At 37.3% G+C, this 13,781-nt stretch overlaps 2 protein-coding genes across 4 annotated transcripts in view; both read right to left on the bottom strand.

The window, feature by feature from the left end:
* Nucleotides 1-8,909, bottom strand: part of LOC110453002 (netrin-1-like) — a 51,076-nt gene extending 42,167 nt beyond the window's left edge. Inside the window, exon 1 of one of the 3 annotated variants that reach the window (XM_021501791.1) lies at nt 7,150-8,909. In XM_021501791.1, the coding sequence (XP_021357466.1) occupies nt 7,150-8,182 (1,033 nt within the window). In that variant the 5' untranslated portion in view covers nt 8,183-8,909. The remainder of the gene's footprint in view (nt 1-7,149) is intronic. The other 2 variants (XM_021501790.1, XM_021501792.1) reach the window with 2 other exon arrangements.
* Nucleotides 8,910-12,095: 3,186 nt separating this feature from the next.
* LOC110452994 lies at nt 12,096-12,710 on the bottom strand. The gene has a single exon (XM_021501782.1). The coding sequence runs from the start codon at nt 12,708-12,710 to the stop codon at nt 12,096-12,098; it is 615 nt and encodes a 204-aa protein (XP_021357457.1).
* Between the last annotated feature and the right edge of the window lie 1,071 nt (nt 12,711-13,781).

Here is a 13,781-nt window from a genome sequence, read left to right as displayed (position 1 = left end):
CATGCGTTTGTGTAGACAGAGGCATGTATCCGAACAACAGGAACAAAGGCACACATCAAAACAATATGGCAAAGGCAATGCAATCAATTTATTGAAAGAGTAACTGAGAACATAAAAGTGTAACATCATGCATGCGTACTGCACATCACCGAAAACCCGAATATCTAGTAATTAAATAAGTTTGTTGTACATGTATAACGCTTTGTTTGTTTGTGGTACAGATAATGTTGTATCTAGACCGTGTTCCTGTATGATGGAACCACTCAAAGGCCACTTTTAAATGTTATTTCCCTCAAATAGCATGGCACAGTAGCATGACACTTCACTCGACAACTTATACTGACGACGGGCAAACCGCCACCTATGTAAAGCTGATCGTCAATCAAATGGTAATACGTGCTAATTCGAAACGACTATGACTTGTCTCGGACATGAGACGGAACATTCCACATAGCCGTTTTTAGTTTGGAAGAACGCTTAACAACAAGGCTAAACGCATGTATTGCTAAAAAAAAAAAGAGAGAACAAAAATATCTCAAATGTTACAAAGGGTGTTGCTGACTTACTTTGGTCGTTTTCGTGTCCCCAATAAAGGGCGTCAAAGAAAATTTCTTAATTGGCAGGGGTTTTCTGCATAAGTCGTCTCTAACAAACGAAGAAGGTTGCAGTAGGTGTATTTCACCAATAACAAAAATTAAAAACATTCTAAGGTAAGTCAGAAAAAATAAAAATATAGAACCCAACGACGAGACAGTAAAATCAGGAACCGAGAAGACGCCAAAACAAAAATGAGGGCAACATGAACCATCAAGACAAGCTAAAGGAGATATCAGGAACTGGGGAATAGTCATCTCTTTCCGTACCACATAATAGAATAATATCTATATTATACTGTTGTAATTACTTCGTGCCATTTACATCATTGTGCTTTATTTCATATTTAATCTTAGATACAAGGTCATTTACATTTTAAAACGAACTTGTCGGTTTTGCCGAGGTAATACTATTTAACTGTAAATAATTCACTTTAATAAGTATATTTCATACATTTGTTGAAAGCTACAGGTTGGAGTAAAGTAAGCATTACAGTGCGAGGCATTGAAACGATATTTTTCACAGGAGGAAAATGTAAACATTATTTTATATAGTCAAACAATAAATTAAAAATCGCAGATAACAAAATCACATTAGAAAACATAAAACGTTGACTACAAATTTCTTCTATTCATTTAACGGACGCAAATTTCGAAGCAATTGCACTTCTTTGACCAAGTGTATTACTACGTGTATCGCACAGAACCACGCAGCAATAACACACACAGGGTAAACAGGACATTGTCAAAAATGAACAGTTTTGTTATCAACAGGTGGTTCGTAGACATTGTCATATTTAAATATACATGTATTTGTCAACTACAGATCAGTTTCATTGAATCACAAAACTGTAATACAGTTTACATTTAATTTTCCTGTTTAATGTTATATATAAATTATTTCACTCGTGCGATATAATTCTTTATAACTACCCTCACTTGTGCCTTACTCCCAGGTGTTTTTTGTCTTACAGAGAATCCGTTATATCAATGTATTTCAAACCCAGTGGTGTTCATGAAAGTCCCGTTTTGGCTCGGCATTAACAATAAACATGATCAGGGATGATACTTATGTTAAAGTTGTGCTCCTCTACTGTGCAATGTTGTATTGATGGCGGCTACTTCTACAGATAAAACCTTGTAAAACGAACACAAGAAATGTTGGTTACAGAATATTTAACCGCGGGAATGAATCTTGACAGAAAGTCGGTGAAGAAGATGATAATATCTGACACCACATAGAGGGCCTAATCGAACCGCTGTGATATCTGATAACGGCGGGGATAATAACGAAAACATGTCAAAATATTGCATCAATTAAAAAGTATGTAATTGGTTTATATAGTTTGGTATATAAGTTACAATTAATCTCCCTATTTTTCCACACTTTCTATTAAATGACTACTGAGTAATACGTTAAGACATCAGCAGTGTTAACCGGTTTACATATCTATTGAATAATATATAATACATAAAGAACTGATGTAGTAACGGATGATGGCGTTGGTCGCCATATATATAATTGTCATTTACAGAGCAGCATTACGAAACACCGTGACCATCTGTTACACGAAATAGAGACCGAACGTTCCTTTGGTGAAATACTACACGACTGAAATATTAAACCTAAACATGATCAATTAAATATGAGTAACAATTCATTCAAAGTTTTATGTGTGTTATCATTGCTAGAAAAACTCATATTAAAACACGGTGTTGATGGGATTATTTCCTTTTTACTAAAACACGATGAATTAACCTGGTAAAGGGTGATTTATAAGAAAATTAGTACAGCACTGATTAACAGAAGTGAGGGAAAAGCTTGGTTGCATCGCACTATCAATATACATGTAAGTGATTTAATACATTGGTTGCATCGCACTATCAATATACATGTAAGTGATTTAATACATTGGTTACATCGCACTATCAATATAAGTGATTTAATACATTGGTTGCATCGCACTATCAATATAAGTTGTTTAATACATTAGTTGCATCGCACTATCAATATAAGTTGTTTAATACATTAGTTGCATTGCCCTTTAATATAAGTGATTTAATACATTGGTTTCATTGCCTATTAATATATGTGATTTAAAAAAAATCGGTTATTTCACTTATAAATTAATATAAGTGATTGAAAACATTGATTTCAATACACTGTTAAACATCGCCTTTTCTCATTCATTATTTTAATACACTGGGTGAACCGCTCTGTAGATATTATGTGATTTGATGGCGCTACAATCGTAATATGGCTCGACTACCCTTCATCAGTTGATAGAGAGCTGTTACCTTATGTTATTTTCAACTTGTGACAATTAAGGGATGCCAAGATCAGACACTCGTGTTCTCATCTTCAATGTCATTACATTTTTAAGTATAGTTTTTACAGGTGGCGAGAAAATCTTAAACTATTATTATAAACCAACTTCACATCGAAAAGAGCTTTTCATTTGTTTGGCATCAAAGCATGTTACTCACACTGTAATAACATATTGCAACTGTAAATACAAACTTTCTTATCCGATATCAGGACAAGAATGAATCAAGAGGTGGTGCTCACAAGTACAAGATGGTGGCACGGGAAGGTACCACGGCGGGGGCGCTGTCGTGTTAGCCTGGGTTATCACGGATAAACATTCAAGGGAAGGGGCGCTGTCGTGTTAGCCTGGGTTATCAAGGATAGATGTTCACGGAGGGAGAGCTGTCGTGTAAGCCTGGGTTATCACGGATAAACATTCAAGGGAAGGGGCGCTGTCGTGTTAGCCTGGGTTATCAAGGTTACATGTTCACGGAGGGGGCGCTGTCGTGTTAACATGGGTTATCAGGGATAAATATTCACGGAGGGGGCGCTGTCGTGTTAGCATGGGTTATCACGGATAAATATTCACGGAGGGGGCGCTGTCGTGTTAGCCTGGGTTATCAGGGATAAACATTCAAGGAAGGGGCGCTTACGTGTTAGCCTGGGATATCACGGGTAAACATTCAAGGAAGGGGCGCTGTCTTGTAAGCCTGTGTTATCAAGGATAGATGTTCACGGAGGGAGCGCTGTCGTGTAAGCCTGGGTTATCAAGGATAGACGTTCACGAAGGGCGCGCTGTCGTGTTAACATGGGTTATCACGGATAAATATTCACGGAGGGGGCGCTGTCGTGTTAACATGAGTTATCACGGATAAATAGTCACGGAGGGGGCGCTGTCGTGTTAGCCTGGGTTATCACGGGAAAATATTCAGGGGGGGGGGGAGGGCACTGTCGTGTTCGGATGGGTTATCATGTATAAATATTCACGGAGGGAGCGCTGTCGTGTTAGCCTGGGTCATCACGAAAAGTTATTTACGGAAGGGACACTGTCATGTTACCTCGGGTTATCACAGACAGATATTCACGGAGGGGCCACTGACTGCCGTGTTACCCCAGGGTATCGCAGGTATATATTCACGGAAGAGGCGTAGCCGTGTTACAGAGGGTTCTCGCAGACAGATTCACGGAGGTGCGCTGTCGTGTTACCCCGGGTAATCACGGACAGATGTTCACTTTCCGTGTTGATTGCCTCTTCAAAACCCACGAATAACGATACATTTTGAACGCCTACACCTGCAGAGATGTCTGAGCTTTTCTCCCAGGTTTAACATCACAGGATTGGCCGATAGTCATATCATATTCACATTATGGCAACTTTACAAATATTACAGAAAGTGAGATACAAAGGCTATTTATATCAAAGAAAATATTTTAAATGGTATAAATCAATTATTATAAGTTATGCGAATGTAATTATGACATATATTTCCAGAATAAAATACATAACGAAAATAACTTGGACAAAGCTTGAAAATAAATTAAACTGTGATCATTGTTACTCTCATGTACAGCACTGTCATTCTATAGACGCACTCGCTCTTACACCGGACCCTAATCATGGGAAATCATATTCAAATTTTATTCCTAGTTTATATTTAATATATTAAAATGGAAATTTAAAAGATTTATTGGTTGCTGAAATATGACTATCATAGTCATACAATTAACTTCAAAGGACCTGCTCCTTTGTCACCTATTCATTACATATCTGTGTTTCTATCTGTCAGCGTCCCATCCACCTCAAGTGTGTTGGACGACGCTGAAATCATGTCATCTCTGATTTTAATTCTGATAAGCCGTCACAATATATCGTCACACAATAAAAAATGTATATATAGGAGTGAGAATTTGTCAGTAGCTTTCCTTAGAAGTAAATAACGTTTGACTTCCCGAGAAATATTCAATAATTCCTTTCTGTGAGATAAATCTGAAGAAAGATTTTTTTATTTGAACTATTTGAAGAAAACGTGTGTGTTGACAATTGAATGAGAGGCGTTTTACAAGTAGAGGTGTGTGGGTACGGAATGTGATGACGGACTTAGCTCAGTGTCGGCAGGTCATTACCATTCCAACAGGTACATAGATCTGCTAATGTCGTAGTCCAGCCTAATCTGGGATTACAGACAGCGCTGACACCTGGGAGCTAACCCTATTACCGGAAACACATTAGGTGTGAAAACCTGTTAGGGGACACTGCTTTAAGAGAGGGAACAATGGCGGATTACTCCTACTAAGTCGTGTTCCATCGTATGACATTTTAATAAACAATACCGTGTAAACAAAATGACCCGATGTAGTTGGCAGACGGGATTAATGACAATTAAAATAACTGCTTAATCATGAATTTGTTAGGATGTACAATATTAAAATTCAAACAAATTACATATCTTTTAATTGTGATCTGCTCAACTTCTTTTCTTTGTAGTAATATGTTTAACGTTGGTGAAAACAATACATTTTTTTAAATTTAATACTGATTAGCGTGATGGTCTGTAGAGGTATTTGGGAAGTGTACTGTCTATTGTTAGGTATCGGGGACACGGTCGGGTATCAGACTCTGTGAGTCAGCGAAACGCTCAAATGGCTGTCAGTCAGGCAACGGAAATTCTTACAGTTAATTGGAAACCTTCATCACTGACCGAAGTTAACGTTCGTGGCACATTTATCAGCGTAACAGTACACACAGAATCATGTACACACTAACTACTTCTCAATACTCCGTTAATAGTGCACAAACATGTGTCATTCTATAGACCAGTATCGTATTGTCTATTTTAAAATATACAAAACACCCCAAAACGCCGCTTTTTTTATAGACATCTAGAGAGTAATGAAAATTCAAAAGGTCGCCTACCATGTATATATTTTTTCTAAAACTGTAATAAATAAATCTAAATTGGTTTGAGAAATGTATGATAGTGTGTGTAAAAATTCCACTCTGCCCGACGAACGAGGATGAGAATTGACGGCTTCGTGATATCATCAGCCAAAGTCTCAGGTTCGGACGTAAAATCATAAATGACATATATCTTAAAACTGAAATATCCAACATTTATTTATTCATTATCACCAGGAAATAAATATCTTAAAACTATGTATAGGACTGTGTGATATGAAATTTAGATGAAATTTAAAGGAAATATTTTGCTGAATTAAGAAAATATCTTACCCTTTCGTTTATGTAAGTTGACATTAAAAATCCATCGGGACATTTTAACAAGTGTACCTAGCAGGCGGTCATCAGGACAAAACACAAAATACAAGTAACACGTCAAAAACCACACGACGATAAGGTTATTTATTTTACAATGCATCCGACACATTTTTACTCACCGCTAATCTCAAAACGATATTTATCAAACACTCATTTTACTGAATTTTTTGTCCCTTCCTGTAGTTAAAGTACTTAAACCTCTACTGAGAAGATTACGACGGAAGATGGGGCCACTAAATTTGAATCAACACAAAATGTTACATGTAAAAAATCCGTATCTATTTTCATTAAAATCTAAATCGGTTCAGTGCAGGGGTTCCTTTGGACGAGTGGAACTGCTATTTGGACGCCCCATCGGGTCAGAACGACACGTGCCGGGGGCACTATTTGCACGATTTTCCGAAATGATGTGTCATTCCGAAGAAAAATGCCCATTCCTACATTTGGTAATCTTTTGTTCGGTAGAATTTAATTTTAACTACTACAGTGTAAATAATCACCGCCTAATCAAACAAAATATTGGACCAAATCAAAGAAGATCTGTTCTCTTCAATTCTCAAATATTTAAATAGGACCAAAAACATTACGAGCTATTTTAAAGTTTGTTACAACTGTGAAGTTATTAAGATATTTCTATTTTTCAGTCTTCTCCACAAAATGTCTAATTTCTATCCTAACCTGAGCCATGCGAAGTATTTTTAAGAACACCACATATTAACTTAAATAGTTTTACGTATAGATATTTTTATTTCATTTGTTAGCTTTAAAAAACTTTGAAACATATTCACATCGGAATTAATACAACAGGACCTATTTTATATTGTTCAATATAGGATTAAATAAATGATATTTAAGATTTTGATCTAATTTTATTATCAATGATTTTACCTTTGATCTAAACATGTATGTTTAAATGTAAAATCATCTGACGATGAAGAAGAAGAATGTTACACATATAATAAATGTACACTTACCCACACATTCGTTAGCATCCTTGTTGTTGGCCCGAGCCCACGGACGGTCGGAGTGGAACGCCTTACATTTTTCGCAGTCGTATCCTGCCGTGTTGTGCTTACAATCACACTCTAGACGACCCTCTCGGTTTTCGATGCATTTGGAGGCATGTCCGTTGCACTTACACCTTCCTCCGACCGCGAAGTCTGACAGGGCGTAATAGTAGCTCTTCCTCGCAGCCTCGTCATTCGAACTCTCATCCCCGAATGTATTAAGTTTACTGAAGACGACCATGATGTCAGTGGCTGTCACCCAGTCTTGTAGGATAGGGCTGTTGTCGAAATCATAGGCGGATGGTCGACCCTCCAGGGTGCTGAAGGCTACTCTGGCCCCGGACAGGGGTTCGATATTACTGTATGCTTCTGTACACAGGGCGTCCTGTTCATTAGCCTTGGTTATGACAGCTCGAGGAGATTTGGAATACATCTTTTTACATGCGTTTGAATAATATTGGAATGGTACCCACGTACTGCCGTAATCCATACTTTTATGAATGGCCATCGATGCAGGCCTTGCTGAACAAAACTGTAAACTTATATATGTCATTTCATATTTTTTGTTTAAAGATAATTTGAGGGTGACATTTTGAGGATACTGGACATACGTATCAGACATCCAGCACGTTACATTGTTGGGATTATTCAGATCAGTTAGATAGGACGCAGGGTGCTGCCTCTTTGGATGGTTGGCATCACATATAAAACAGTTCCGAATGATCCCATTGTCTTTGCCAAGAGTTGACTTACAGTACTGACTTGCAGGGGCCCCGCACGTGCTTGAAGCGTAAACCTCCTTCGCGAACGCCGCGTTGACGAAGTCGGGTACACACCGGGTGGGTTCCCCGCGATCGTCGTAACAGGGGTCCGTATTGGCAGGTTGTTGGAACATGTTCAAATAGGAGGGAGAGGCCATTATAAAATGGGAACTTAGAAAACTCAATAGTAAAGTTAATCTATACATTTTTAACGATAGTTTAGTCTTTTCGGTTTTCATTCCAAACTAGATTCCATATATATAAATATATAGATATTTACCAATCACAATTTATAGATATTTACCAATCACAATCGCTCTCTGGAGGTAGCATAACTATATCTGTTAAATACGACTTTTCGATAAAGTAAAGGTATTACTACTCTATGGCTGTAGGGAAGCTACCCCCAGTTACACATGTTGAGAGGTGGTGGTCCACAGTACCCGACACGGGCTACCCTGTTACATCCCAATTTCAGACTACTGACCAGTCGGTACCTTCTCATACTCCCGCCACGTGCGGAAGGGATCCCGCGATACCCAGAGTCATGATTCCGTGTCCGAGAAATCCACAATTATACGATCCACGTTATCGATACTATATCTGTTGATTCCACGAGTTTGTTTGATAACTCACACTGATGTAATTAGTAAAATACCGTGTAAGCTGGTAGAGCTAACTTTGCACTCCCTGACAGAGTATATATTCCGTGGCTACAAAGCTGATGACTGGGGAGGGCCTCTCACCTTGTACCAATAGTAACCGTCTAAGACCGGTCTGCTACATACGATTCCATGTCAGATTCCCAACACCGTGGATGTGAAAGTCATGAAACACTCTATCAAGCGGCACTGCGCAGGGCAATTAGACCACGAATTGGATTATACGCCATATAGCTTTGGTCGCTTTCTAGACCTGTGAACGTAAACCCTCTCTTGTTATCTGGCCCCGCCCACCCTGCCAATCAAAGGGGTTCGCAACCTCAAAGCTGCGCTCACAGGCAGTGTACCCGCTATGCCCGGCCCACACTCTCCAGGCTCACAGTATTATTAGCAGTGTTACAATTAAAATCATTCTAAACGAACAGTTATTTCTTTATAGATATAGAACAATGGTGTCAAGGTAGACATTGTTCATTTACATCAATAGTAATACCCATTAATAATAGCGTAATTACATATCTTCATGTGTTTACATATTCTTCTCATACAAGAATGTAAGTTATTCGTTTGATTTTTTTTCTTTTTCTCCCGTCTAAAAATAATAAAATACATATTACCTGCTGTCTGTAGTACTCCTGTCACGTGTATCTCCCGTGTGACAAAGTGCAGACTTATAAGCCACCTGAATCAATACCGCAAGATCCATATCGAATATCGGCAAAAATGTGGGGTCACTTACCCCGCTACCTACTCTACAAGGCAGTGTGTGTGGATCACACTACTGACCCCCNCTCGGTTATGACGTTTTGGCAGAATCACGCAGTATTCATTACAACACAAGTGCTGAAATGTCCGTATTACATGCTTCGTGCAGTCTCAATGGAGATTTCATATTTTTTCTAATTTCAGTTTTATTTAATGTGGAAATATATCTCCAGTTATTTCGGTGGTTTTTTTTTTACTAAATTGTATTCATTCGATTGAGGTATAGTAATCAAATACTGTTTATGGGGTGTTTACAAGTTTAGCGTATTACACAAACACAAATACAAAGCATGATTCAATTTCTGAAATCAATATGGATCTGAACAATAAACAAACATGACAGGGTAAATTATCCACAATTAAATTATTGTCTCGTGATGTTATGGTATGCTAATTAAATGTCCAACATTAATTGAAAAATGGCCTTTATATATATTTGAAGAAGAGGTACATTGCATCCATGGGGAGGTTTGGTTTTGGGGAGGTTTGGTTTGGGGTAGGGTGAGCTTCTTGTTGACAGATACATCAGTAGACCTATAAAGGGGGCAGCGATGGGGAAAATTTGGTGTGTAGTAAAAGATTGGGGGCAGGCAGGGAGAGCACTATGCAGAGTCCTCCGCTTTGTGACTGTCATGGCAGCGCGGGGACGCCCTTGGGAATTTCAATTTAGTGACGGGGAATGTATATCACATATTCATCTTACATTCAGAAAATTGTAAATTTATATCCATATGTGGGTGTATGATGACAAAGCATGTCCTTTACATTATAAAAGAAACGAAACGTACAGAGTTAGTGGAACGTAAAAGCGAGCAGGGACAGAGTTGTCGGGGAATTGTCTTATATATTTTACAGTATATAGTATTGTCAGGGACCTGTCTTATACATTCTATTGTATATAGTATTGTCAGGGAATTGTCTTATATAATCTACAGTATATAGTATTGTCAGGGAATTTTCTTATATATTTTACAGTATATAGTATTGTCAGGGAATTGTCTTATATATTCTACAGTATATAGTATTGTCACGGAATTGTCTTATATATTCTACAGTATATAGTATTGTCAAGGAATTATCTTATATAATCTACAGTATATAGTTTTGTCAGGGAATGTCTTATATAATCTACAGTATATAGTATTGTCAGGAAATTATCTTATATAATCTATTGTATAAAGTATTGTCAGGGAATTATCTTATATAATCTACAGTATATAGTATTGTCAGGGAATGTCTTATATAATCTACAGTATATAGCATTGTCAGGGAATTATCTAATATACATGTATTCTACAGTGTATAGTATTGTCGGGGAATTGTCTAATATACATGTATTCTACAGTGTATAGTATTGTCGGGGAACTGTCTAATATACATGTATTCTACAGTGTAAAGTATTGTCGGGGAATTATCTAATATACATGTATTCTACAGTGTATAGTATTGTCAGGGAATTGTCTTATATATTCTACAGTATATAGTATTGTCGGGGAGTTGTCTTATATAATCTACAGTATATAGTATTGTCACGAAATTGTTTTATATATTCTACAGTATATAGTATTGTCAGGGAATTGTCTTATATATTCTACAGTTTATAGTATTGTCAGGGAATTGTCTTATATATTATACAGTATATAGTATTGTCAGGGAATTGTCCTATATATTCTACAGTATATAGTATTGTCAGGGAATTGTCTTATATATTCTACAGTATATAGTATTGTCAAGGAATTGTCTTATATACTCTACAGTATATAGTATTGTCGGAGAATTGTCTTATATATTCTACTGTATATACATGTAGCTCTCAGGAAATTGTCTTATATATTCTACAGTGTATAGTATTGTCAGGGAATTGTCTTATATATTATACAGTATATGGTATTGTCAGGGAATTGTGTTATATATTCTACTGTATATAGTATTGTCGGAGAATTGTCTTATATATTCTACTGTATATACATGTAGCTCTCAGGAAATTGTCTTATATATTCTACAGTGTATAGTTGTCGGGGAATTGTGTTATATAGTTTACAGCATTTAGTATTGTCAGGGAATGTCTTATATATTTTACAGTATATATGTCGGGGAATTGTCTTATATATTCTACTGTATATATTATTGTCAGGGAACTGTCTTATATATTTTACAGTATATAGTTGTCGGGGAATAGTCTTATATATTTCACAGTGTATAGTATTGTCAGGGAATTGTCTTATATATTCTACAGTATATGGTATTGTCAGGGAATTGTGTTATATATTCTACTGTATAGAATTGTCAGGGGATTGTCTTATATATTTTACAGATTATAGTTGTCAAGGAATCGTCTTATATATTTTACAGTTTATAGTTGCCAAGGAATCGTCTTATATATTTTACAGTTTATAGTTGCCAAGGAATCGTCTTATATATTTTACAGTTTATAGTTGTCAAGGAATCGTCTTATATATTTTACAGTTTATAGTTGTCAAGGAATCGTCTTAAATATTTTACTGTATAGAATTGTCAAGGAATCGTCTTAAATATTTTACTGTATAGAATTGTCAGGGGATTGTCTTATATATTTTACAGTTTATAGTTGTCAAGGAATCGTCTTAAATATTTTACTGTATAGAATTGTCAGAAAATTGTCTAATATATTTATATTCTACAGTATATAGTTGTCAATGAATCGTCCTAAATATTCTACTTTATATAGTTTTGACGGGGAATTGTCTCATACTTTCTCCTGTAGAACTGTCAGGGAATTGTCCCATACTCTCTCTTGTAGAACTGTCAGGGAATTGTCCCATGCTTTCTCCTGTAGAACTGTCAGGGATTGTCTCATACTCTCTCTTATAGAACTGTCAGTGAATTGTCCCATACTTTCTCCTATAGAACTGTCAGGGAATGGTCTCATACTTTCTCCTGTAGACCTGTCAGAGAATTGTCTCATACTTTCTCCTGTAGAACTGTCAGGGAATTGTCTCATTCTTTCTGCTGTAGAACTGTCAGGGAATTGTCTCATACTCTCTCCTGTAGAACTGTCAGGGAATTGTCCCATACTTTCTCCTGTAGAACTGTCAGAAAAATGTCTCACACTCTCTCCTGTAGAACTGTCAGGGAATTGTCCCATACTTTCTCCTGTAGAACTGTCAGGGAATTGTCCCATACGTTCTTCTGTAGAACTGTCAGGGAATTGTCCCATACTTTCTCCTGTAGAACTGTCAGGGAAATGTCCCTTACTCTCTCCTGAAGAACTGTCAGGGAATTGTCCTATACTTTCTCCTGTAGATCTTACAGGGAATTGTACCATACTTTCTCCTGTAGAACTGTCAGGGAATTGTCCCATACTTTCCCCTGTATACAGCTATCAGGGAATTGTCCCATACTGTCCCCTGTATACAGCTGTCAGGGAATTGTCCCATACTTTCTCCTGTAGAACTGTCAGGGAATTGTCCCATACTGTACCCTGTATACAGCTGTCAGGTGATTGTCTTACACATTTCCTTGTATAGCTTCTGTTTATTCGTAATGATAAAGTTACATTTATTTCAATGGTTTTCACACCAAGGTAAGTATTTGGGTGATAAATGTGTCCAGGTAAACAAATATTAGCACCTCCTCGAGTGGATACATGTTTAAACTGCTGTAGACATCGATATAGCCACTCCAGCGGATCTCGTCCCTCAGATACCTGTCGATAACGATGGGAAATCGATAAATTGATCATTAGAAAGGTTAAGCCTGGAGGTGTTTCTTCACGTCCGCTTACCCTTCCCAGGTGTCACCATAGGGGTTTACGTTGCGTAATTAACTTACCGGCCGGATTCCGTTACACGGGTAGGTGTTGAATTCATTTACTTTTCCATTCATGAGCATAATTAGCTAGTAGGCTAATTCCCGCCTCACACTGGCAATGATTACGCCGTGGAATACAGACCCATTGATACCTGTAATCTAGATCAAACATGTCTCGGCCAGGGGAGGGGTGTATCCAGACCTCACACCTGTGCCCACTTCTGGTCGGAGATTAAACAAGAGCCCATTACAGAAATTGTGATAGGGAAGAAAACAACTTTCCTCGGGCGATTAAGGGACATAATCCAGTAACACTAGATTTGGTGAGAACTGTATTGGCGTACTGGGGATCGACGTATTTGGATAAATCCGATCACTTAACATTAACATCACATTCCATTAGATTATCTACAAACAGCAAGGACAGTGAAAACACCATTAATATAACTGAATGGAACACCGTTTGTGTGACAATAGACCGCGAACCAATTCGGTCAAGTCTACTGAAACAACAATTTTAATTTTAATTAGTATTATACTGATACAACCGTAACTTCAAACAAAGATAATAACTCTTTTGAAATAGAGGCGTGATAGTTACTTCCGCAAATACGCCACCAGT

Source organism: Mizuhopecten yessoensis, unplaced genomic scaffold (genome assembly GCF_002113885.1).
Source record: "Mizuhopecten yessoensis strain PY_sf001 unplaced genomic scaffold, ASM211388v2 scaffold7055, whole genome shotgun sequence".
Taxonomy (NCBI): domain Eukaryota; kingdom Metazoa; phylum Mollusca; class Bivalvia; order Pectinida; family Pectinidae; genus Mizuhopecten; species Mizuhopecten yessoensis.
Note: the sequence above shows the minus strand (reverse complement) of the source record. Positions and strands in the feature narration are given on the sequence as shown.